We start from the raw sequence: 25,745 nt of genomic DNA, 5'->3' as shown, positions 1-25,745 counted from the left end.
CATCCTGTGTCTCTATAGGAGAGCACTGGACAAAATGCAGAGCAAACTAGAATATATGCGAGAACTGAAAATGAGAAAAATATGCAAAGTGATGGATGTTCTTTTAATAAGAAGTAGGCAGGAGAGCAGAAATTTATTCCTTCCTTCAGCCAGAGGTGTTCCCAAGCCTGGCATTACCGTATGCTGGCCCGTAGGCAGGCACTGACGGCAGCGTGGGGCTGTACAGGCACTGCTTCCCCTCTTTGAAGTGGCTTGCATAGCAAACTGGCAGTGACAACTTAAGAAGCGAATGTTTGTCCTTGGGGAATTTAAAATTAGCATCATAACATGCAGTGCTTGTCAGAGAAGCCATTCCTCAATGATGTAATGCTGCCAGCGCTCCCCCCAGTAACTGTGTGTGCAGAGCTAAGGGATCGGAAGGGCAGGAGGCCTTGGCTAAAAGTCGTAAGTTAATTTTGACCGTGTATTTGAAGACACTGATATCTTTAGCAACAGGCAGAAGTGGTAATGACTCATTAATTCCACTCTTTACAAGATCTATGTCTATTAAATCCATTTGCTAACTCCATGTGGAGCTGCTGTATGGCCAGATAAGCGATAAGCTCTTGTCTCTAACATAGTGTGGCTAAAGTTTTAAACAAAAAAGTATAGCCCAGACCATCTGTACAGCTCCATCCTCCTGAAGGCCTCCTGCTTAGCATTGACCTCATAAGCAAAATACAAATAAAATTAGCTGCGGAGCAGGCCATTGCCCCAGCAACCATGAGCCACCAGCTCATAAACATTTCCCACAGGGCCAGTACTGAGCTATGATGCTGGGACAGAGACGTTACGGTAGAATTAAATCTATCCTATGCAGGTGACCTCCCAAATTAATCTCTCTTGGTAGGCATTTAACATAATAAATGCTGTTTCCTGCCAGGTAAGAGCTAACAAAGCTGCTCAGCAGGAGAGGCAGGCAGGTACGTAGCAGCAAGGACAGAGCTGGCCATATTATGGTCACTGTGAGGGCTGAGCCAGTGCATGTGGCTCATCATCCTCCAGGCTCTCCCTCAAGACTGGGCTTTGGTTTGTGGCTGGTCACTCCCTCCCCTGAGTAGGGAAACTGAGCTCTGGGAGGCAGGTGCCCGGTGGGAGGCAGGACAGCTCCACAGCATGCCCCACTCCAGCCCCAGCCCTGAGGGAAAGGCAAGAAATGTTTCCAAAAGTATGTAACTTTTTTCCATATTCCATCCATTCTTAACCGCTGTGCATCCCCAGCCAGCCACATCCCTTCTAAATGAGAAGAAAATACAACCTCGCCAGTCACTTGTCTGTAGATGCCACATGTTTATTAGTCCATTCTAAAAAAAGGATTACAGCATTTTTGTCTTGCTGCAGTACAGAATAAATAAAGCCATAAAAATAAAAACATGTGGTTAGATAGTTTCATACTGGTTCTACAAAGAGTTATATCTGCAAATAGAAAAATATAAGAACCCTTGTTTATTCATGGCTCAGTGGTTATCAGAGGGGGATGAACCTGGAAAAAGACCAGGAGAACTTCTCTGGAGTTTCACTGCTTATCCCATGCAACTACCGACCTCGCAAACCAAGGGCAGACGCAGCCTCCTAAGGAGGAAAGAGAACAAATCTAGAGCACCCGATAAATCTTCCCATTTTGCTCTCCTCTCCCCTGAAAAAAAAAATGCAATTTGACATTCCCAGTGGATATAAGGAAAGCCTTTCCCCGTGAGGACAGTCAAGCCATGGGCCAGGTTGCCCAGAGACGTGGTGCAGTCGCCACCGTAGACGTGGTGCCCAGGGAACAGCTTCTGACTCCTGCTGCGCTGAGACCAGGCCCTTCAGAGGAGCCCCGTGGGAGCCTCCCATGTGGGGAACCGTGCCTGGGGGTAAGCGGGTGGCTGGAGGCACACAGCCCTGGCAGTGTGGAGACAAAAGGCATGCGAAGCCCTTGCTGCTTCCTTTGCTGAAGTGTGAGATCGTAAAAGGTAAAAAAAGAACCCGCTAGGCCATTGGGAGGAGGACAACTGCTGTGCCTTGGCCAAAAGCTGACCTTGGTACAAAAGGTCTGAGGTTTAGATTGTTCTCTAGCTTATGTTTTGTTTAAAAAAAAAATAATTAAATTTCTGTCCTACTACTCCCAACTTCCCAGAGAAGTGTCCAGTCTGCTTTAAACTCCTTCTGCTGAGCCGTACCATCCTGCATTAGTTGGGCTCATGAGCAAAAAAAAAAAAAAAAACCTGACTCGAAGGTCAGCTGTGAAAACTGAATTCGTAGTCGTACGTACTGCAGGGCGCCTTTCATTTCTACATTCAGCCACACGGGGCACGTGAGCAGGCAACAGCAGAAAACATTTCTCGTTGGGTACTAGACAGGCAGGAGGGTGCAATGCCTCTGTGCCAGCGGGAAATGAAAATAAGCAGTTGTAAGTTCTTAATTACACACAGAGAGGTACATCACCTGAAGCACGCTGCAGTCCCTCCTGACCCCAGCACCGCTCAGCTGAGCGTCATCTGCACGGACAAGATCTGACTTGAGTCCATCTGACAGTCACAGAGAATCCCGGCTCCTGAAAAAGAGGTTCAAGCAAAGCCATTTCCCATCTCTTTCCAAGTTCTGGTTTACATGGACACAGTGGTGCAGAAAACAAAAGGTTCAGCTTTGGTCACTGATGGAAAGTCTGTTCTGGATGGTCACATTAATTCAACGGTCTCGTGTTCCCCATTTTCTTGCTGTACCATACAGCCGACTTTATTGTTGAAGAGACGAGACAGACTTCCCTTCTGAGAGCTCCTGCCCTGGGCAGACCTCTCCTTCTTCAAACGCCGCTTGTTTCTCTTGCATATTCCCCGGATGTCCCAAATCCTTAGCGTGCCGTCGTGGGAAGCTGTGTAGAGCAACTCATTGTGGATCTGGAACAACAGGGTCACACTTAATTCCAAACCGTACAGCTCGGAATCGGCACAATCCAACTGTCAAACATCAGAGCGAACACAGCTTGATCCTAACACTTAAGGCCTGATAGCTCACTGCAAGAGCCGGTATAAATTATCACAAAAGCTGCTGAAGTGGGATGAGACATTACCAAGTCAGAACTCATTTCTCAGCCACTTCACAGAGCCATAAAATATAAACAGCAAGAGTTATTTATAACCTAAACCCACTAGAAAAGCAATGGGGAACGAAACTCAATGTCAGAGTAGGCTGTAGCTGGGAATTTCTGTGCTGTTTTCAGACGGTTGGTTTTGAAGATGAAGCTTAAGGAGGCACCAAAATCAGCATCAGTGGGTGGTGGGGGGGTGTTCAGGAATGCTTTCCTTCTCACTTCTTCCTTTGCAGTAAGTTATAGGTACGATTCCTCCTTCAAAATTTGTTTTCTTCCAAACCTGCCCTAATTTAAGCTTGATTCCCTCCTGTAGTTTCATTTCCTTCATGAAACATTTGCTGCTGTTGGTAATGTTTCCAACCGTTGTCCCCCTGCCCTAGAAGACAGCCCTCAGTCCTGATCATCCTCCTCTTCCCGCGCCAGTCTGTCCACCACCGGCGCTCGCAGTCTCCAGAGACGGGCCGTGATAGCGAGCGTCCCCCGGCAGTCTGGCTTACAGCGGCGTGAAGCACCACAGAACCACAGCTACCCCATCCCTCATTAATATACCTAAAATCATATTCATGTCACCACTTCAGTCCTCTGCCCTCCCAGGATTTTTTGCCCTGTGTCCTTGGAAATGAAATTACAAAAAAAATACAAAGCCAAGCTTTGATCTTGTCAATACTTAGGGCTGCCCAGAGTGATTATATCAATTATCACCCAAATACATCCAGGTGACCGTCTGTCACATAACCAATTGCTCAATACCAAGAGTTCACGGTTGAAGACCAACTAGACACTTGCCAGTTCAGAAAAATATACAAAAGACAACCACATTTACAACTCCGTACACTTGGGATCAACTCCAATAGTTTTATCTATCTCCGCTCTTTTTTCTTTCAACTGTTCTGCCAGAAATACCTACAGTGTCTCACGTTCTTAATCAAAATCCTTATCCTGCATACAGCTTTTACTGAGATCCTGATGCAGGAAGACGCAGATTCTTAAATACAAAAAGCATCCAAGGATTCAAACCTTCCCCCCAGGATTCCTTGCATGATCCTGGTCTTTGCATTGACACCAGGGATTAGGAATTCTTCCCCTTTTAACCTAGACAACATGCAAGCAACTTTTCAGGGACTTAATTAACTTTTAGAAAATTTTTAAGCCAGTGTCAGAGACTCTTCCATTTGTCTGGTAGGATGTGGGTCAGACATGAATACAGAGCTTCTTTGTCATCTTTACACCTTCAGAAAAATAGATCCTGATGGTGCTATAAACGTTTACATACAGGGCAGCACCACTAGCTCTTCACTAGGATCAGAAAAAATGGCAAGCAGCTGTGAGATTGTTGAGGGATGCCACCCCCGGTGGGTTAGGGGTATAATGCTATATATTATTCTGCTCGGATAAGGCAGAAACTTCTTTTCCGCCTAGAGCACTGCAAACACTTATCATCAGAGTAACGGAAGTCCCGAAGTCCATTCCCTGCCCCTGCACAGGATCAGTTACATTTGCTTCATTTCTTATGGTTGCTTGTCTGACCTGACCTGAAAAACCTCCAATCACAGGCGTAGAACTGTCTCTGGGGTCTCATTCTGTGGTTTTATTTATCCTTATTACCGAGTTTGTCTAAAATTACAAAAGGAAAATTCAAGCCTGTTACTTTTCATCTTACCCTAGAACAACGTCCAACCCAAGACACACAGAACAGCTAGCCACAGCAATTCCCACAAAACAAATGAGGGAGCAATCAGAAGCAAGAAATCCCAGCAAAGAAACCCCTTCCTGACCTGGATGCAGTTGATGATGAACTTGTGTCCTCGGAAGATCTTCTGCAGGACACCACTCTTGGAATTGAAAGCTCTTGCGCAGGCATCACCGCTTCCTGTGAACACTGCAACGCAACCACACAACACAGCGCAGGGCCAGATGTCAGCAGCCACGTAAGGTCAGTTCATGCGAGTTCAAAAATGTACCTATAACTAGTTCACAAAGGAGCATGGTGTATCATTTTTAGGCTTGATTCTCTTCTCAGTTTTAGCAGGTTCAGATCATTTACATTTCCCTGACCCCAGCATGCTTGTTTTCATTTGTATTTTTCTAGATGCTGAACTGTCTTAAGCCTGAAGTTCCTGCGTACACTAGCACTTCACTCCACACACACTTCAAACATCTATTTTTGCTCTTCTCTTCTACGTGTACTTCCTTGCCTAAACATGCCTCAATAGTTCTAAGCAGGCAATTTATCTCAAGTCTGGTTTTAAGGATTTCCACTAAGCCTTCCATTTGTTTTACCATAGCTATTTCCGGGTTTCCACTCAGTACTACAGTACCTTCATCACTTCTGCTGCAGCATCACGCAGCGAAAGCGTCTGTACAGGGAAGCTGCAAACCACAGGACCTGCGCTACCCATACTAATGACAGGAATTTGCCCTTAGCTTCATTAAAACATGCCGTGTTTTTTCCCCCCCTTTTTCTATAAAAGCTTACTATCAGTAGGTGGGGCCGTCTCTGTTGAAATACCGCAGTTAAACCTTCTGTCCTCAGAGGTGAGTGGCATGTGTAGGCAGCTTTACAAAGCAGCTTTATAAATTCTTTCGGTGTGGTGGATTTCTTCAGCTAAATCCTGTAGCTTAGGATCTTTGCAAGCAGTAGAGCCTTTAAGTGATTCAACACCCAGGCTATAATCTGTCTTTCAGTACGGCACTGAACTGTTGGAGGGTTTTGGCTTTAACTCTTGTATTCTACGTGGTCTGTTGTACCTGTGCTACAAGAGTGGGGCTGGGAGGGATGTTTGGTTGGGGTTTTTTGTTTGTTTTTTTTTTTTAAAGTAAACTCAGCATGACCAGAGATTTTCACTGTTCATAAGGTTTCCTTAGGGTATCTTAACACGTTCAAAGAACAATTCCTCAACACTTCGGATCTTCACATCAGAACCCCAGAAGTTCTGCATCCAGAAACTGTAAGGCAGTGTTGAATATTTAGATTTTATACCTAGTAATATGCACAAAAGGAGCATAGTTGTGTGCTTTAAGGGTTACAAACTGTCTTCGTAAACACTCACTTTCCTTCACTTAACCCAAACTCCTCAAGTTTATCTAGAGATAAATATTTTAGAACTGCAAAAAGCAATATATTCACCGGTCCCTGCATTTCATGTCTTTGCAAAAGCCACCACCATGGGAAGATTTTTACAAAACTAAAGTGCCTGAATACAATAGATACCTTATTGTTTGGGAGAATTCAGGCACTGGATTCCTAAAGGGAGGTGAAGAAATTACCACAGCAGTAAATTCAGGACTACACAACAACAGACGAGAGAACAGGCTACCTACTGCCATCAGCTATTCAACTTCAAATTAAACAGCAGGAGGCTGGGTACACCTTCAAGAAACATCCGGATGCAGAAAAATCAATGTCATTTTATATGGGCCACTATAAATTCAATTACCAACAAAATCATGAAAAAGCATTGCGTCCCATTCTGCAAATGAGTAGTAACGATGTAAAGCAGGGAACAAGGTACATTATTTTTTTTCCAGTGAATGGAAATCACTTAATACTATTACACACAGGCAGAGAGTAGGAACCAATTAAGAGCTGTTTTCACTATGCAGCTGTCAGTTTACTTTAGCAATATCGCTGTCATGATTTTGCTTTTGACAGACATCCTTTATGTCTTTTGAACTGTCACTCTAGATTTAGGAAGTCTCTTTGCACCTCTGTGTCTCAAAGGAGAGCTGCTGATCTAACCCAGATTTAACACTTAAACCTATGCACTTACATAGCACCTGTGAAACAAACAAACAAAAAAATAAATCAACAATTCAATTTTATTTTTTACTTAAATTTCATAGACCCTTGGGAGGGAGAACAGGCTTTAAATGTTCCCTTGGAGTTTTTGCAACATGAAAATATATAAACGGCATTAAATTTTAAATGACTACGCACATATTGTAGGAGAGAAATAACCAACATAATATCATTAAGTAAATTAGACTGAGAACCAGCTTTAATATTCCCCATGCTACTAATTACACAAGTAGACTGAGGAACACCACCAGAAACACATTCTGATGATTTAAAGTTTAGATCTCAGATGTGTCTGGACTCCCTGTACACTACAAAGCCATTTTGGAAACACATGTGTATTTTTCCTCTCATTCTTCTATTATGTTTTCTTATTTAGACTGTAAACTCTTTGGGGCAACGAGCCTTTGGGTACGGATCAGATAGCAAGCAAGAGACTGAAGATCTTCTAGCAGAAAGTTACCACTTCTCAGACAAGATTACTTCCATGTTCCTGTGCTGGTGCAAATGCAACAAACCATAACAAGCTTCATTTATATTGAAGTATTTTCTCCACATTATTAACAGACAGAGAATGAACACACAATGCTGATCTGTCCCAGGTGAACGGCTAGAATTTTAAGCTACACTAGCTCCAACATTTGGTATCCAGTAAACATGTCTTTGTAATTCTAATTGAAAAAAAACACTATTAGATACTGTGCAAATACACGATCAATGTGTTACAATAATGCAAGCAATCATAGTATATAAATTAATTTTTAAGGGGAAATTTCATCTTTCAAGAATTAAAATGTGTCTAAATTCTATTCAAACAAGTCCCTAATATTTCCCCGTTAAATTTTTTCTACCCTTCAAGTGGAGCAATTCGATTCTCCCTGTGTGACACTTCTAGTATTTTTGCGTTTGATTTAAAACAAGATCTTAAATAACTCTGTGAACACTTCCATCACACTATCAGGATGTTCTTCACAGGTCTGACTAAATGCAGAAATATTGCCTGCATTTTAAGAAAAAAAAAAAAAAAGGAGTGTTATGGAAAAATAATGTATGTGTACGGCAGGGACAAGGTGGCAGGATGAGGGGGAAAGAGAGAAAAATGCAGAGCTGATGGGGGTGGCATCAAATAACAAAACTTTAAGTTTTCTTTATGATTGTTTTAGAGAGTCTGGTCAAGTCTACACCGGTTGCAAGAAAAGCAGGATCAACACTGAAAAAATGCAGCTCTGGAGGTCTCATTAATGAGGGAGAGACAGTCTCTCCATGTCCCACCCAGACACGAAGATTCCTCACTGCATCAGGCCAACATGAGCTTAGCACAGTCATCCTTTGGGTAGCCTTTGGGCAGTCTTGATGAATTCAATGTTTTGGTTTGTATCTTTATAATTAAAAGGGGGAAAACACACATACGCACAAAAAAATAATCAGTGTTTTGTTTGCCAGTGTTCATCCTCAATTAAAATTTCTGGTTCATTTCCCCTGCCCTACCTGCCTCCATCTTTGAGCAGTAACAACTTCAGGGTGCAGTGTAAGCTCAGACCCTTTCCCCTTCCATTTCAGCTTTCTAAATGAACTGCAAAAGCTGAAATAAGCAGAAATTATAACCTGCAGGTAGAGGACAGTGGGTTATTTCTGCAGTATAGGTGAGGAGAGCTGAAGTTAACCATAAATTATGATTAAATATTTTAATGGAGAAAAGTAGTGCTGTAGGCCTAATCCTGAAAAGAAAACCAAAAAAAGGCTTCCCAATTAAAATTAAAATCTACCTATGGGCTTGGTTACACGTTAAATTTCGAAACATAATTAACAAATCAATTCAGTTACTGGGTTATAAACGTAGTCAGTCAGCCACGTCTAGCATGGTGCTAGACAACTGCCATTAAACTGTAATCTGCCTGTGCAGGTAGGACTCTCTTCTAATGTGTGCCATCTTGCATTTGTCAGCCATTTCTCACCATTTCTCTGCCAAAAGAGATATCAAGGCCCAACCAGCAACCATTCATTTGGTGTTACCTGTTTGTTTCATAGCTGAAGCATAGAAATCAAAATCAGAAAAGCACTGCAAATTTCTAGATTATCTTAAGACAGGCATTGCCATCCCGGTTACCCTGAAGGAGAGAAGTACTTTTTTAGGAAGCAAATTAAGGCACACCACGTCTAACATCAGTGGCAGAATAAGACCAGGATGACACATAGAGAGGTTCAGGCTGATAAAAAGAGAGACACGGTCTTGTAACCTAAACCCAGAAACGCACAGATGACGTGCAGAAGGAAAACCAGACAAGAGAGTGATTTAAAAAAGGGAGGTTTCACAGTCAAAATATACAGATACATCAACAACAGACAGTACCATAAAGATATTAACAGGAGTATTGAAAGTAGGGGAACTGAGTCCCAAGCGCTAGTAAGGCAAGCAACGCTTAGCTACTGCAGAAAGGTTGTCTGGGGAACAAATACAAGAAAGAGGACAGATAAAGGGAAAACTTGTGGAAAATGAGTCTAGTCTAGGAGATGGTCAGAGTGTGAACAGGAAGCCTAACTGTTAGGAAGCAGCAGTGAGCGTCTGAGATGTGATTCTGCTCTAGGACGCTCCATTACACAGTACCTACAAGGCAGCAGAGGCCGGCACAGGGCTGCATATCCAGCAGCAGCACTTGCTGTCCCCGAGTATGCAGCAGAAGCAGACTGACAGACATCAGACTAGCAAGGTTAAACCATGACTATACAAACAACCCACAGACAGCTCAGGATTTAAGCCACTTCCCTTGGTAACAGAAATAAAGGAACTGCCTCTGCATTTGCCAGAAGAGGGAGGTGGAAAATGTAGGGAAGATCTAAGCTTCCCACATGGAGTAGCGCAGTGAAGTTTGATACTGAACATAAACATGCTGGAGTTGAGAGAAGCGACAATTTTGCAAGCCTTCAAAATTATAGTATTGTCTATTAACAATCTTTGATCAAACATCAAAAAGGAGGCAAGGGATTGCTGAACATAGGAAAGGCAACTTACAGATCCCAGCGTGGTATTTCAAAGTGCTAACGCTGTGTTTGTGAGCCTTGTACGTTTGGATTCGCTCCCCAGTGTCTACTAACCAGCACTTCACTGTCCTGTCCGCGCTTCCTGAATACAAATGCCGATTCACTAGCTGAAGGGAAGAGAAAAAAACATCAGCAATAGTCTCTCAGGCACATTCATGAGAGAACTGCACTGAAGTGACTCATACAAAGTCACGGTTTCCAACTCAACAGCCTGTTACAAAGAGCAACAGCTACACCTTGAAACAGAGGGATGGTGAGCAAAACCAACCTTGTATTCGTCATGATCACCTCTCCCATTGACCTCTGGGCCTTAAAAACAGCTCCCACATTTCAGAAGATGAAAAACTTAGCCCATCTGCTGGTGCAAGCAGGCAGGATTTTAGAGAGCTCAACAATGCTAACCCTACTTCCATAATTAGTTACATTAATACAGCCTCAAAAAAGACCCTGCAGTGTAGTTTCTGAAAAGCATATTTGACAAGAACTCTCATCAGATTGTAAATTTTAATTACAAAAAACCTTCAGAACAATTTCGAGTAACAAAAGAGTAAATTAAAAATAAAATCCTATGCAACATAAACCAGGGCTTAATATGTTCACTCTGCACAAGGTCAATATTTGGAAACGCTAACTCTTCCTTGAAACTGTTTTGTATCTGCATTTCCACAAGTCTTTTTAGACTGTGTTATCAAATAATTAACTATCCTTACACAGGTTTCTAAACATCTTCAACCAGAGTGTCTTCTGCTGTGTGTTAGAGCAACTCTGCCTATAAATCCCAAAGAACAGTGCCTCGTTACGCTAGTTATCCTGCACACTGTGTGAACTCACAGGTGGTGGAGGTTGGTTTTATTCCACACAGATACAACAGAGAATGGCGAAGGGAAGGATTGCAAATGGGAAACTGAGACAGAGAGAATATAACTGGCCTGTGCAAGACTATAAAACTAGCCAGTACACAGAAACAAACTATGCAAGGCCTGGCAGCTCAGCAAGGAAACCCTCCACAGAGCAAAGAAAAGCCTTGCATTCTATATGCGTCAAACGAAAGCTTTTAACAGCCATCATTACGTACAGCTCTGATGGCATAATGCTCCAAGCAGAGCACTGGCCCAAGACCTGCCATCTGAAGTCAGTGTAATGAAGGCAGCCAGTCATCGTACGCTCTCACAGCAATCCACAGGCTTCAGTTCGCCTGAACATCCAAGTTTGCTTTCATAGGCTTGCAGTAATCTCTGTATCAAAAGGATGGAGAGACAGGAGGGAGAACCCTGACCCCCCACAAAGAAACAAAATTAGCATAAGGACTAATAATACTGTGCTTCCTCTCTAAACACACAGATCAGAAGGCTCAAGCGACCAGCAGAGCACTAACCCTTTACACTTCTCAGGTATCTCCAGGAAACCAACTGCAGTGAGCTCTGCACAAAAGAACATTTGCGCTGTGCTACAAGAACATGAAACAAAAGGTTTCTAAGATATAAAGCACTACAGTGACGAGACGATGCTAACACATGTAAGAACTGTAACGCAGGCAGACGAAGATGATCACTGGCTGCAGGTCCCACCAGCCCAGTTGGAGCAGTGCATGCCACGCTTCCTACCAGCGGAACTTGGCCCACGGGACAGTTTTCATAGCTAAACACATACCACTATTAAAAGCCAGCAGTACTTTGAAATGTCACATCCTATTACTTTTAAGCTGTTTCAGCAATGGCATTAAAACTACACCTCAATGAGGAAAGTGAAGGAATGACCAGCAGCACTAACAAAAACTGAGAGCTATACAGTTAATGTGACTTTTAATTTCCAGGCCCAACATGAAAAGGCATGAAGAGCACTGTCACATTGCACCTGCGAAATGGAAGAGGCTGCTTTGAGCTGAGATCCTGCTGCACGGCTCTTGGCCAAGTCATTGCATTTCTTTTTCAGACATCTCGGTAGCAGCATCAACCCACCCACTGAACAAGAGAAAACACTAAGTTACAGACTCCTGCACATAGGGCCACTCTGCCTTAATGGTACATTACCTTACGCTGCTTCATTTCTACATTTAGGTGGGTGTATAAATGCTGAAGTGAAACAGAAAAGCTGCAACTTGCCTACATTTACTAATTTTCTAGATATAAAAATGTGTTAAATGGTGTGGGTTTACACAGGTAATTTAAGGCACCAGGATCATAAGAGCCATAAAAGCTTCCAATGCCCAGTCAGAGATCTGGAAAGCTGGCTGACGCACCAACCACCTTCAGTAAATTCAAGGCCTCTGTGCTACCCAGGATGCTGCATGATAGACTTTTAGGCACCTTCCTCCCCCTCACCAGTTTAAGCAGGTGAGCACAGTAGCAAAGGATTCTCAGCCATGCATGGAAACAGAAATACTAACAGGTTAAACAGTCTATCAGATGTCACAGACTAAGCCTGCAGCACAGCCAACAGCAAAACCCTGTGCAGGCTCTGACTGTCACACAGCCTCTCATTTCCATGGCATTTTTAAAACACAGAGCACAAAATAGCTGTTAGTGGAGAAAGCCATCAAGAGCCATCAGCTCAGGCTGAAGCTGCAAATCAGATCTACCTTTAGTGATCAGGCATCATCTCATTTAATTGATGCAGATATCTACAGCTAAGATAAGTCTCCTTACAGTCACTGCAGTCTAGGGCACGATTCATCTCATCCTGAAGCAGATCACATCTTAAAACTCATTTTCTTCCCCCTGACAAGGACGGACTTCTCAGTTGTAGCCATCTACACCAGTTTCGGTGAGATGACTCCCTTCTTCACTTGACTAAAGACAGGTCTAGTTTACAACTCCAGACTAAGGTACAACACTTCAGATATCTATATTTAATCAAAATAATCATAATCATCACACACTGTTCCCCTAGCCAAAGCACCTTATAAGCAGGCCCCACACTCTATGTAATATAAAATAAATACTTTCCCTACTTCACAGATGGGAAACCATGATATAATGCAACCGAAGTCCGTCCAAGAAAGGACTTGAAATTTATAGCATCCTAACTTTTGACTGCCTAAATGCCAGAGTGCAGCCCCGATTTGGGAGGCTGATCCAGGCTGCAATCGTCCCTTTCTGCAACACACAGGAAGCAACAGTGCACAGCATCCCTGAAACTGGTCAAGAGAGGATATGAAAACAGATGGGATTCTGTCTGAGAAGTGCAAGACAGAGGCACCGATCCAACCTGACCCACGCCAAAGTGGTATTTTTACTCAAGAGCCTTCTTTCAGAGTTTGCATTCAAAAGGTGTGGCTATCCCCCAGTGCAGACACAGCAGCCTTGGCTCTAACTCAGCTAGGTTGGACACACTGTGCAAACGCCCTCATGCTGGCTGGGCACAAGCCACCTTTGCTGTGGAAGCAGTGGAGGTCCTAGGGTCAGCCAGCAGTACGGATCCTTGGCTCCTGTAATCCTTTTCCTTAAGTCATGACCGTATTGAAAACTATCTAAACAGCCCAAGAAAGAGGAATGTAACACAGTTCCCCTGCTGACTTCCAGCCAGGTGCCTAAAGCACTGATTTCCAGTTAGGTCACCTTCTGCTGGCTCTCCCTCTAGGACTCTTGCTAACCTCCTTACACCAGCTTGGCTTCTCCTGTCCAGCAGTTATGGGACTCTCCGAATGGGTTCCAATCTCCTGACCCACAGAGGCCATTTAACCCAGATCCACCAGTTGTTAGACTACTGGGCAAAATAGTACATTGCCCTCCTCCTTGTCATATTCCTGAATGAACGTGTCCACAGGTGCTGTTCCTTGGGTTAAATATCCCCACTGACATGTTCGGCTCAGCATACCAGTCCCCTCTCAGGAGCTGGACAAAGTATACTGACTTCTTCACCACAACGTGAGATCAAGCTGCAGCTTCGGTGGGAGCTAAGCCTCCCCACAGCCAAGACTGGCACCCATTTTTACATATGGGCATCCAGGCACAGTTATTTTCAGCAAATACTTGTGGGTTAGGTCCCCAGGTCCATAACTACTGGGCTTTTCTAGCCTAAAGTCTTCAAAGCCATACCCAATTCCCTAGGTCCCAGTCCTATTCTTATTAAAGAATCTAATTTTCTTATGATTTAGAAGGAAAAATGTAAAATTTCACTCAATAGATTTTTCCAGATATACCCAAGTCTGTCAACTCTTGGTTTAAAAATGATCAGTAGAAACAGTTACATATTCTAATCTGCAAATGCCTGGAGAAGCGGTGATATTTTCAGAGCTGTATTTTCCTTGGCTGGCTTTTGAACTCTTTCTTCACTTCGGCTAACTGCCCAACAAAGCTCCTGACAAGAAAAAGCATGGCAAGGCAAGGACACCTGTAGCAGAGCAGACAACACAGAACAAATTTGCAGCTCAGACACTAACGAGCTGAGTGGACATTTCAAACCCAAGTAGCTTCAAAAGAATTAAAAATGAAATGAAACACTGAGACACATGAACGGAGCAATGTCTTAATCCTCAGGCCAAAGTACCATAGATGTACCATTCCATGAAAAAGTTCAGACTTTGCTTGTGAGTAGCAAAGTAACAGCAATAGCAAAATACAGGTTGAAAACACTGGAGTAGTTACAGCTTTCCCTATTAAAAGATGACAGCTTTATGCAACCCTGACCTTGGCTGTAGCGCCTAGACACACTACAGTTTGAATTAAAAACAAAAAAAAAAACAAAAAAAACACAATAAAAACAAACTCACATCTAGGGTTGGTGTCTCAAGACAGTCACAACCCTATCGCTCCACAAGCTTGGCTGAACTGAATATATGTAGCAGCTTAAGAAAATTTCCACCTGTATGAATGCCAAAAATATCTGCAAAAGAGCTGTTCAGCAGGTATTTCAACCTTATAGGAGTGGATTTTGCTCTCCCAATTAACCTTTGCTATAAAAAACAATTTAACCCTCATCCAAGGAAAGGCTATTGGCTCTGCAAGCAGATTTGGACATACATTTTTTCCTGAAGGTCACTGCACTCAGCCTGGCTCCCAGGAAATTCATGATGAGTTCACATCAGGAACCACATTTCCCGTTGCCGTCTTACCCTTCACATGGGGCTCAGTATTCCTACAATCTGCCAGCTGGGTCTTCTGTTCACAGCCACTTCTAAGTTAAAAATCACCAACTTGGACCAATCTCAAGTTACAACTATGTAAGCCTTCAGCCGAGTTAGACTTTCAGGATCCCATTCAAACCACATTCATTTTAACATGCTAACAAACTCCCTGTGGGCAAGAAATTGTTTTTTTTCCTGAGAATCCATCTAGAATGAGCTCTCTGGTCTGGCTGTTAGAGAACATTTTTCAACTTCTTTACTGCAGTGCAAAGTAATGGTCCTAGAAACATGTTTCTTTTCTACAGGTGTTGTTCATATTCCTCTAATTCACATCTTCATCCTCTGATGAATTATGCAACAAATACAAACACAAATTACAAAAAATATGTGCACTTAATTTAATTGGTGTGACAAGAAAAAAAAATCTGTCCCCATGATCACAACAGTAAGCATATAAACAGAGCTGAGGCAATGGCTTTGTTCAAAGCATTCTTTTCTTCTACTCAGATTTAAAAGGCAACTAAAGGGAATGCTCCAAACAAAGGATCTTTTGCAGGAAAACAAGAAGCAAGTCCTTGCCCACTCATGTTCATTTAAAACTCCTTTTGCAAGAATGGAGTTTTCTTGGAAGAATGTTTGCTATAGGATCCAAGCTAAATTCCAAGCTGGAGCATTTCTCTCTGCCAGCTTTTGGCAGCACAATTTTGATAAATACTCAGAGGCAGAACAATCAGCAAAGGACAAAGCAATCCTTGTGAACAGTCTGCAAAGCTACTTTGGAGACATTTAGAAAAAAACCACGCAAGTAAATATTTAAGTCAGGGTTATTCAGCCTCTCGCAGGCAGTCACATTAATGAAAATGCATGTTTGATTATTAATTGCAAATACTGGGCTTTAGCCAGGCTTGAAAGTTTTAAGTGGAAGAACTCGCATGAGCTGCGTAACTATACTCAGCCCACCCCTGCCTTTCCCCATCACTTCCTATAAAATCTCATCACTGGCTCCTATATGAAGAGGGAGCACTCAAAACAGCTGCTGTCCCTTGCCTGCCAAGCTATCAATGCACTGCAGGAGAAAGAGTGAAGAGTTCTGGCTGCTCCACTGCTAGTTACCTTGCCTGACTATGAGAGTGAAGTAGTCAAGGCTGCCAAAGCACCTACCATGACACAATTCCCACTGCAGATAAAGTCTCGGGGCAAAACTTTTGTCAGTCTAATTTAGACAGTGGAAGGACACGAAGAGTGGCATTAGAATAAGCTGGTACCTGCAGCAGAACTACTTTGACAGTAAAGCACATGCAGTCAGTTCAGCTGGTAAATCACCTTCAACAGACTGATGCCGAGACAGCAGGGCAAGCCCCAGGGAATATCTGAGCAGCTCACCCTCTTCACTCCACTGCCCAGGACCACCAAGGATGGTGGAAAAGGGAAAGCTAAACGCTCACCAGTGTTTTCCGTTCTGCCATACTAAATTAAGAGTTGCTTTCAGGCTGCTCTAACTTATGCTAGCTGGCAACAACACCTAAAATATCTCAGAGCAACTGAGGAATATTCAAAATCTGAACATGCCTGTGGCATCACCTGTAGCTTTTCACACGCCAGCACTGCAGGAAGCAAGGTGGAAAACGTGGGTGTGCTTTATGGATATCTACCCAGAAACGCTCCTTCAAGAAGCTCCAGGAATTTCCATTCACTGCTACAGCAACTCTATTAGTATTTACTGGAAAGTAATGGGAGACAACTGGAACAGTCGAGACCTAATTTGCAGCCGTTTAGAACATCCTGGGGCATTCCCGTTAATAGCAGTACTTTTTAAAGTTGGGAAAAATATGGTCTCAATATCCAAATTTTTCCTGATCTGTGTCCAGGATGAGAGATCACACTAAGCATTTCTCAAACTTTTTGAAAGGTCACCCTCCCTTAGGGATCTTTACTTGAATAAATAAAATGAAAATAAGTCTTTATTTTTTCCCTTTATTCTCACACAAGCATTACACCACCCAGGGAACAGGTAACTACATTTAATTGCTGTTACCAACTCAGCTCCTCCAGGACAGGGGAGTGAAAATCTGGTGTAATTAGAGCTTGCTTCTGCCCTGAAGAAAATTAACTATTCTCAACAATTAAAACTGTCTGCTGGCTACTGTGAGCAACCCACAACTACCTCCAAGTCCGTCCTGACCCATGGTTTGAAAAAAATACTATCCCAACTCCCTGCCACAGATTGCAACACTGTCACTTAGAAGCCCCAGGCAAAAAAGGCTCTAAGAGCTTTTTGACAAGAAAACAAAAATATAAAAAAAAACCCAAAACCAAACACCTCTATTCAGGAAGTTTCTCTTCTGTTGTAACATCTTTGTATGGATTCTGGTGATTGACCCCTTCCTAAAAGAATGAAAATACCATGTGGGCTGTGCTGAGAGGCAGCCAAGTGGAACAGAAGGGCTAGTGTTGAACCTAGTAAGGAAGAGGGAGGAATTAGGAAAGATCGACAGCCTAAAGCTATTCAACAGCAGTATAGCGACTGCTTAAGCTGGGATAAGTTTGAGAGGCCTAGGTACTAAATGCTCTCTGTGGGGACAGTATGTACCTCAGCTGGACTCTTCTAGCCTCAGACATAACTGGGGATGAGAGAAATGAGAGGCTACCAGTTACTCACAGCTAGAAGAGGATTTGGCCAGGACCGTTGCCAGCCAAGTCTTGGCAGCAGTAGTCTTGTGTACTTTGAATTGTTCAGGTTTTCCAAATAGATGTATTGGTTTTGCTTTTCTTCTCCCCTACAAGAAGTTCTGTTTGTTTAAAACCATTGTTTAACTCTGTGCTCACAAGCGGAGAAGCATTGCTCATTCTTGAGCATTCAAAGAGTGTAATTGAATTTCCCAGGCTTCTGGGAGAGGGTCAAGCCAGTTTTGTGTAACAGTTTTAGCAAGAACCCAATTAAATTAAAGCAAGCTCTGCTGTTGCCAATCTGTGCCTTGGAGAAGGGTTACAATTAAACAGCAAAACATAGCGTGACACTAAGAACAGCAACAGATTTACTTAAGCATTCTCAAAATACATTACCACAATATCATAAAAACAAGCTTTAACACTGAGAATTTACCCGAGCAAGACAAACATTACTGCAGGGCAACATGATTTTGTGTGGTTTTTCTTCCTCTCTAAAACTGAAGGAAAATAGAATTCCTTCAGTACTACCGGGTTTTTAGTCTGCTAGCGTCAGCAGTGACTACCTTCTTTAGAAACAAAGGCAACATTTATTTATCAAACATCTATTAAAAATACATACTGCAGCCTTTGTAAAGGAAAAGCACTTAAGGATGACAAACACGGAAGGTAGTGAGAAAAACTATTGTCATTAACTTCAGTCAGACACACACATTTAAAAACATTTAAGGTTAGCTGACCTGAAGCTAAGTTACAGACCATCATCTACCTTCTTTAAATGTACCATTAGCATTTTCTGGTGGACAATGGAGTGTACAGGACAAGTACTTGTGCAATAGTTCCCCTTTGCCTTCATCTGCCTAACCTCGTTCTCTCCTCTGCAACATTAACAAACCTGGCAGCATTCACCAGAAAAATACTGCGAATAGAAAACCACAATATAGTCCTTCAGGTCACATTAATTTCCCCCCCACACACCCCCTTCATCATTTCCTGATTTCCCTCCCCCATGCTCTACTTCTCTTTTCTTTCCCTTGCCCATTCTCTCATCTTGGCCATCTCTTTCTCCCTTTCTTTTTTCTAATTATGTCTGTGGGGGTTTTAAAGCAGGATTTTTTTCAGCTTTATGCTTTCCTATTATCTTTTGCCCCACAATTTTGAGTTGGGTTTTGGTGGTGTTTTGGTTATGGCGATTTATTTCTTGTTAAGGTAACTTAAAAAGCAGAGTAAACCAGATATCTGACCCTCTCTCTGTTTACTTGCACAATCAACAGCTCAAGTTATTTTTCTTCCAAGTCTGGTGATCCTATGTACGCAATTCTACTCAGAAGAACAGTCCTTCCAGCCATGCTGCTCATCTGTTTCAAGACCTAAGAGGATTTAAATAGATAACTGAGCTAGAAGCTAGACCAGAATAGCCACTAGAAGCCAACAGAATACCAGAAACGGTTTTAGAGCACTCAAGACCACAGAGCACTATTATTTTGTTATTAGATGAATGCTTAAGCTTACCATTTATAACCTGTCTCAGAAGAGCTTCTTTATGAATGAAAAGACAGTGCAGACCCACATGAGTTAGGATATGGATACCCCCTTTGAACGGCTCTTGAAGAAACCTCTGTTCTTACCTCTAGGCAAATTACTGATCCTTGATGCTCTTTGAACACTTTCAGCTGCTCACCAGTGACAATATTCCACGTTCGAATGGTATAATCTGTGCTGCCAGAAAACAGCTCCCTGTTTGGTGCGTCAAGTATAAGGCATAAGACAGCCCCAGTGTGTCCCAGCAGAGTCTGGTAACAGCGCCCACTGGACACCCACCAGACCTTAACAGTGCAGTCTGTGCTACCTGTCACTAGGAGGTCTCTGCTCACTTTCTCCTCCTCTTCCTCTTCCTCCTCCTCTTCTTCAAGAACATCCCTGGAGGAATAGTGAGCTAGAGTCAGGACACAGTTCCGATGGCCTCGGAATTCCTGGATTTGTTTCTCCTTGTCCACACTCCAACAACGGGCCGTCCTGTCATAGGAGCCACTAAAGAGATAGTCTTTGGCAACCAGGATCCTGCAAAAAATAAAGTTTGCATATATGAACAGTATCATTATTTTTACTTAACTATTTTTTGGTCACAATTTCAATGCCAAGTACACTGAAGTTAGAAACAGTAGCATGAACACAACGTATAGAACCCTGATTCAGCATCCCTGTCTAAGAGACATTGTTTATCAACTTTTTTGTTGGGTTTTTTTTAAATAAAAAAATAAAAAATCCACAAACAGCAAACACTTCCCTGTTTCTGCTTTTAGGATTGAGACCTCTTATTCAGGAATATCAATGCAGACATTTTAGCACTATAGCATTGTAACTTTGGGCATTTGTGTTTTTCTAAAATCTTTTCCAGCAGCATTATTATGTACTTTTCATAACTTACATGTGCTAACTAAGAGTTTGTGGTGGTTTTTTTTTTTAAGGAACTCATTTTTGATAATTATTTATCAGTATTTCTTTACAAATAATTATCTATAAACCGACCTGTGAAAATATCTTGGAATTAAAATACAATTAAAAACCAAAAATCCAGGAACCTGAACTGTAACTGGCAGTATGCAAAGATAATCATCTTTCCATCATCAAATAGAGAGTGTGCAGGGCAAGAAAATACACACCTAATTTCTCTTAGCCCAGGATCTCATAAGACATAGAGCAAAAGCACCCCACTTACTACATAACTGAAGAGCGAATCAGAGATTACAGCTCAAGAATTCAACTTACTGGGCCTCCAAAATAATAACTAGTAGCTGCACAAACATATAACAACAGAAAAATCTCTACAGTTTGTATTTACAAACCAGAGATGGGGAACATCATAACCTGTCGTCTTTGTCAGCTGAGTTTGGCCCTCTGGAACCTTTCAAACTGGCAATAAAGTCATATGAATAGGGAACACATTTCCCATTTACTGATTCAAGCAAAAATCAGGCCAGTGCCAAAATACAGACAGAGCCAGCCTTTGTAACTATTTACAGAATCTAGCTACACATCATATGTGTTTTGAGTTTAGTAAGGAATAAAAAAACCCACCCACCAAAAAAAAAAGTAAGAAAAGGATACCAGTGTTTGACTGTTCTCTTTATCATTAATTAAATCCAGCCCAACTATTAAAGAGGCATTTTAAATTGACGGGCCAATCAGTCACGCATAATCAGTTTAATATTAAACTTCATTTGCACAAACAGGAATAGTAATTCCAGAAAAAGTCCTGACTTTATCCCTCTTACTGACACAAAGGCTTGACGTGATGTTTTTAAATCTATTTATCAGAAGCATCTGTTATCAATTGAATAATTTCTTCTGGAATTTCATTCCTAGCCCTGGATTCAACTCCCCTGCTGTGTGCCTTTCATTTCTCTCCTATCTGCTGCCTATGGATGTGTCAGCACTGTTGCTAGGAAAACTAATCATTACAGCACAGAACATGTGTAGCATGAACTCAAAGGTTTACACAACCCATTTTATTAATGTAGTAACAGAGAACTGCAGGAAAATGACAATATATACAATAATAGATTACAGGAACACAAGGGAAGAACTCCACGGAACCAACCTGTTCACAATTGATGTGTGTCCTCGGTAAATGGCCAGGCACTGACCTGTCATCACATCCCACTTTCGAATGGTATGATCTGCGCTACATGTGAAGGCAGCCTCATTTTCCAAGTGGCAAAAGGTGATGTAACTTTCATGTCCTAGGAATAACAAAGGAAATAAATTAAATCACTGTGCATGCAAGCAGGACAGACTACTTGAGCTCTTTACCTTAACTAAAAGAAAAATACAACAAACAAGTGGACCGAAGCTCTAGTTTTAAATGCACCACCACGTTCTTCGCATTTAAGGATCTGTATAAAACATAACATTTTTAATTAACAGCAGAAAACTCCATTGATACACAAATTAAGTGGAAAACAGTACAGTTCTACCAATCGAGCAGACTGAACAGTATTATAAAAACATGAGCTAAATTAGTATCAGTATAATAAATCTCAGACTAATGAAGTTTAAAACCAGTAAAAAACTGGCTTATTTTTTAATAAAGAAATGCTTTTGCTTCCTTCTTCTGAAGTCAGAAAAAAGAGGCTGCATTTTGACCCAGCCCATTGATTGTCAGGACAAAACCAGCCCTAAATTAAAGCACGAAACTATGAGAAAACGAAACGACATGAAACTCATCAGCAAGTTTAGTTTCATTGTCCAAGCAGAATGAAACACAAACAAAAACACCTATCTGGGTAACAGGTCAACCAATACTTTTCCCATTATGACTAATAACATAAATAAATCCCACAATTTTCAAAATATCAGCATGTCTTTAAGGAAATGACACAGAAAGAAAGAATAAGAGAACAATTATTTATTCACTATTCAGAGTATGTTGAGATTCTACAGATAACAATAAAAATAGACACAACCGCTACTCTAAAAATTTCATGCTGAAAAACAGGGTAATACTAGCAAAAAGGAGTCAACATTACGACCTTAAGATTTTGTTGTTGCTTAGCAAGATGTGTCATTTTTCTATTGTATTGTTAAATCCACCGCATTTAAAAATCACCTTAGGATTCAAGTCCCAGATTTTTCCAAGATCTCTTGTGTGAAATTGTTGTCAACTATCTAATTGTTGGGATAGTTTTATCTTGCACTCTTTTGTTTTAATTATTTAGACTGTAAGCTTTCAAGATCAGAACTGTTTCCTCTTAAGTAACTACTACAAAAGAGTCACAGACATTAGTTGAAGCTCGTGGGCCGTACTGTGATTTAAATAACACTATTCTTTGAGGGGAAAAGAAAAAAATATAAGAAGGACAAACACAATTAAAGAGAGAGAGATGGACAAAGATATTAGAAAAACGGAATCATGTTGTAGAATAAAGAGATGGTAAAAAAAACTGAGGGAAAGCAGACTGCCTAGTAAAACACTTTGTTTCACTGACTGCAAGAAACAGATTTTACTACAGCTCCTGTAGTTCAAAAGCCTTGTTGTAGTTCAAAAGCGAACCAGAATCCACGTTATAAACATGCATCTTGTTTCCTCTTAAGCAAATTCACCAGATGTCAAAAATTAAACAGATCAGCAGGGCTACAGGCAAAAACTATACCCATCCTCACATTTTCATGTAAAATTTTTGCAAAGCAGCTTAAATGGGACAGGTTTCAACCAGCAGCATTTTTCTCATGTAATTCTGCTCTGGGAAGACCAAAAAAGATCTTGGTTACTGCGCCAAAGTCTGTCAGTTAGATTTTAACCATCAATAACACTCAAGCCACACAAAGGATGCCAAAACCCCCTGGGGCAGACAAGGTCTGGTGCTGGTGTAGTCAAAAGCAGCCTACACAAAAGTCTGTTGGTTATGCCGCCGTGGAAGCTTGAAGCTGTGTTATAGATACAGGTTTATCAGCAATTATAGCTTGAATGATACAAATTTACACAAGAACTCTGTGTGTACGTAAATATAAAATACAGTTATCTGACTCGACTGACTGTTCACAAACTATCTAGACAGCCTTCTTTAGGGTTCACCCCAAACACTAGGAGTACATAGGCCAGATTCTGAACATCATCCAACGTATTTCTCTTTCTAGTTAAAAGCTAATTGGTTGTTTACAGGGATTTCTAAGCCCAAAGCAAAGGCAGTGAGTTTTCCAGGAGTTAGAACCATGGCAGGATGTGGGGAAAAAAGACAATACTCCATAGCTAAAAACAAGCAAGCAAGCAAACAAACATCTACAAAAAAAAAAAAAATCACAGCAATGTAATTTCTTCTTTGGAAGAAAAAGGGATTAGAAATTCTAAATTTAAGAGCATTTTTTTCTGTATTGAGAAAAAAAGAACATAAGTGAGTGACAATACAAATATCTTTAGTCCACATCTGACTCCTGCATGACTGTACTTCCTACAGAGTTTTTCTTTGCCTTTTAATTATTGAGATGCTAGTCTAAGGGTAATAAATTTTGTTTAAAATGCAAAAACAATTTACAATGAGAAAGCCTAGCAATTAACATTTCTGTGCGTCAAATGTGGAGAAAAAATTAGCCTATTTAGTAAGGTTTCTTTCCAGACTTCTGGGTCAAGAGGTTCTAAATAAAAATTGTCTGAAAAATGAAATGATTAAAAGGAAAAATAAAAAAAAAAAAAAAGAAAAGAGAGAGAGAGAAAGAGAAAAACAAAAAGTCCAGATTTCATCAGGGTGTAAAACAGAGGACTTCCAGAACGAGACATAAGTTAAACAACTGCTAAGTTCCACAGCCTGAGATAAAAGGATCCATGCATTCAGTAGCACTGGTAACCTGCTCTGGGTGGAACAGCTTCTGCTTAACATTACTGTAACCAATACTCAAAAAAAACACAAAACAAAATAAGCATTATTTTGGCTGCCCAGCAGACTTCGGGGACTGAAAGAGACCAGAAAATGATGTGTGGCCTGTGCCATGGCTCAAAAACTAGGCGAAAAGGAGCTACTGTACCTTGGAAGTGGCCATGGCACTGGCTGTCGGCAGTGCTCCAGAGCCGCGCAGTGCCATCCTCGCTACCCGTGAGCAGGCGCTGCCCGTCCGGGCTCAGGCTCAGCCAGTTGATGCCTCCTTGGTGATCTGTACAGACCTTCACTGCTGAGCCACTGTTCCCCATCCCGCCGGTCCCAGACAAGGCAGAGGCTGCGGGTCAGATCATGGGCACTGCGCAACCCGCAGACTGTGCTCTGGGCCTCCAGCCGACTCCCACCGACCAACCTCAGCCATTACCTCAACTCCGAAAAATCATCGGGGTGGTCCGGACAGCTGCAGAGGGACAAAAAGGAGGAAGAGGAGGGCACGTCAAATCACTTTATCTCCCCCGTGGATACATCACTTTCCCAGTCAGGGTGTGCTGAAGCCATTGAGTGCCCCTTTCTCCGCAGGAACCGAAGCCCCACCGTTGTAAGTTGGCCCTTCAACCCCACTGGTGCGCCTCCTCCATGGGCACAGAGGTACGTCCAGCCCCTCGGAGGGGACCCAGCCTGGATGGCGGCGGAACCGCTACCTGGTGCCCTGCTCTGAAGCTGCCGGCACACCGATTCTTTTCAAGCAATTTCAAGGCTGACTTGGGGCACGCTGAGGAGGCGACGCCTCCGAGCGAGGGAATCCCGGCCTCAGGCGGCCCCCACCGCCCCGAGGGCCGCCTGCCCCCTCTCCCGGCCGCCGCGGGATCACCTCAGTGGCCCCCGGCTGCCGCCATCCCCCCCACACGGCCCCCCCGGCATCTCCGCCCTCGACACTTACTCGGACACGGCCCCGGGCTCGTCTCCGGCGGAACGATCCCGCACTCACCCTCCGGGGAGGGGGAACCTCCTCCCGCCGGAGGGGCCGGAGCCGGCGCCGGGCCGAACGTGGGATCCCCCCCGCCGCCGCCCTGCGGGGAGGCGGGAAGGGCTCCCCTCCGCCCCCGCCGTGCCCCCCTCAGGCCACCTCGGGGCGGTTCCCCACCCCCAGCGCCAGCCCTCCCTCCGTTACCTCCCCCTCCATGGCAGAGCCGCTTCCAAGCGCGGCAGCCCCTCTCCCCGGGGCGGGCAGCCGCTCCCTCCCCCCGCCCGCGCTGCTTCCTTGGGGCTACCGCTCCCCGCCTCGTCCTCCCAGGAGGTGCCCGGCGGCTCTGCCTCTCCGGGACGGCCTCCCCCGGCAGCAAACCCCCTTTTCAGGGGAAAAGAGGCATTCCCCCACCCCCCGCCTCCCCAGGGCTGAAGCCGCCCCTTACCTCCTTTCAGTCACCCGGCGCTGAGGGGGGAAGAGTTGAGGGGCCGGAGGGTCTTTCCCGGCTGGGCACCCTTTAATAACCGCGCTGCGACCAAAACAACCCGACAACGCTCTCACCACCCCCTCAGCGGAGTCCCCGGGCTTCTCCTCGGGGGGAGGCAGCGCTTCCAGCCGCACGTTTCGCCCCCTCAGGCCGCCCGCCGGCCCCGCCGCCTCAGGGCACCCCCCGGGGGCACCGGCCCCGCGGCGGGAAGCCGCGTTTCTTCCCCGGCTTCTCAGGCTGGTTC

The 25,745-nt window shown here is 43.2% G+C and overlaps 1 protein-coding gene across 5 annotated transcripts; it reads right to left on the bottom strand.

Moving 5' to 3' along the window:
- Nucleotides 1–1,319: 1,319 nt before the first annotated feature.
- WDR86 (WD repeat domain 86) lies at nucleotides 1,320–25,745 on the bottom strand. Of its 5 annotated transcripts, none has more exons than XM_054191515.1 (7): nucleotides 25,460–25,745; nucleotides 24,196–24,507; nucleotides 21,278–21,419; nucleotides 19,305–19,737; nucleotides 9,916–10,051; nucleotides 4,885–4,988; nucleotides 1,320–2,915 (listed from the first exon to the last, which is right to left on the bottom strand). In XM_054191515.1, the coding sequence occupies exons 2-7, from the start codon at nucleotides 24,356–24,358 to the stop codon at nucleotides 2,697–2,699; spliced, it is 1,197 nt and encodes a 398-aa protein (XP_054047490.1). In that variant the 5' UTR covers nucleotides 24,359–24,507; nucleotides 25,460–25,745; the 3' UTR covers nucleotides 1,320–2,696. The 5 variants fall into 5 exon arrangements, with proteins under 5 accessions (XP_054047490.1, XP_054047492.1, XP_054047489.1 ...); XM_054191517.1 differs by lacking the exon at nucleotides 25,460–25,745 and adding an exon at nucleotides 25,219–25,358; XM_054191514.1 differs by lacking the exon at nucleotides 25,460–25,745 and adding an exon at nucleotides 24,988–25,127.

The sequence above is a fragment of the Rissa tridactyla genome, chromosome 2, assembly GCF_028500815.1.
Source record: "Rissa tridactyla isolate bRisTri1 chromosome 2, bRisTri1.patW.cur.20221130, whole genome shotgun sequence".
Lineage (NCBI taxonomy): Eukaryota > Metazoa > Chordata > Aves > Charadriiformes > Laridae > Rissa > Rissa tridactyla.
Note: the sequence above shows the minus strand (reverse complement) of the source record. Positions and strands in the feature narration are given on the sequence as shown.

Coding starts and splice junctions, on each gene's coding strand:
- WDR86 (XM_054191515.1), bottom strand. CDS start 24,358: ATGGGGAACAGTGGCTCAGCAGTGAAGGTCTGTACAGATCACCAAGGA. Junction 19,738..21,277: donor CACACATCAATTGTGAACAG/GTTGGTTCCGTG, acceptor TATTTTTTGCAG/GATCCTGGTTGCCAAAGACT. Junction 10,052..19,304: donor GATCAGTAATTTGCCTAGAG/GTAAGAACAGAG, acceptor TCTTCCCTTCAG/CTAGTGAATCGGCATTTGTA.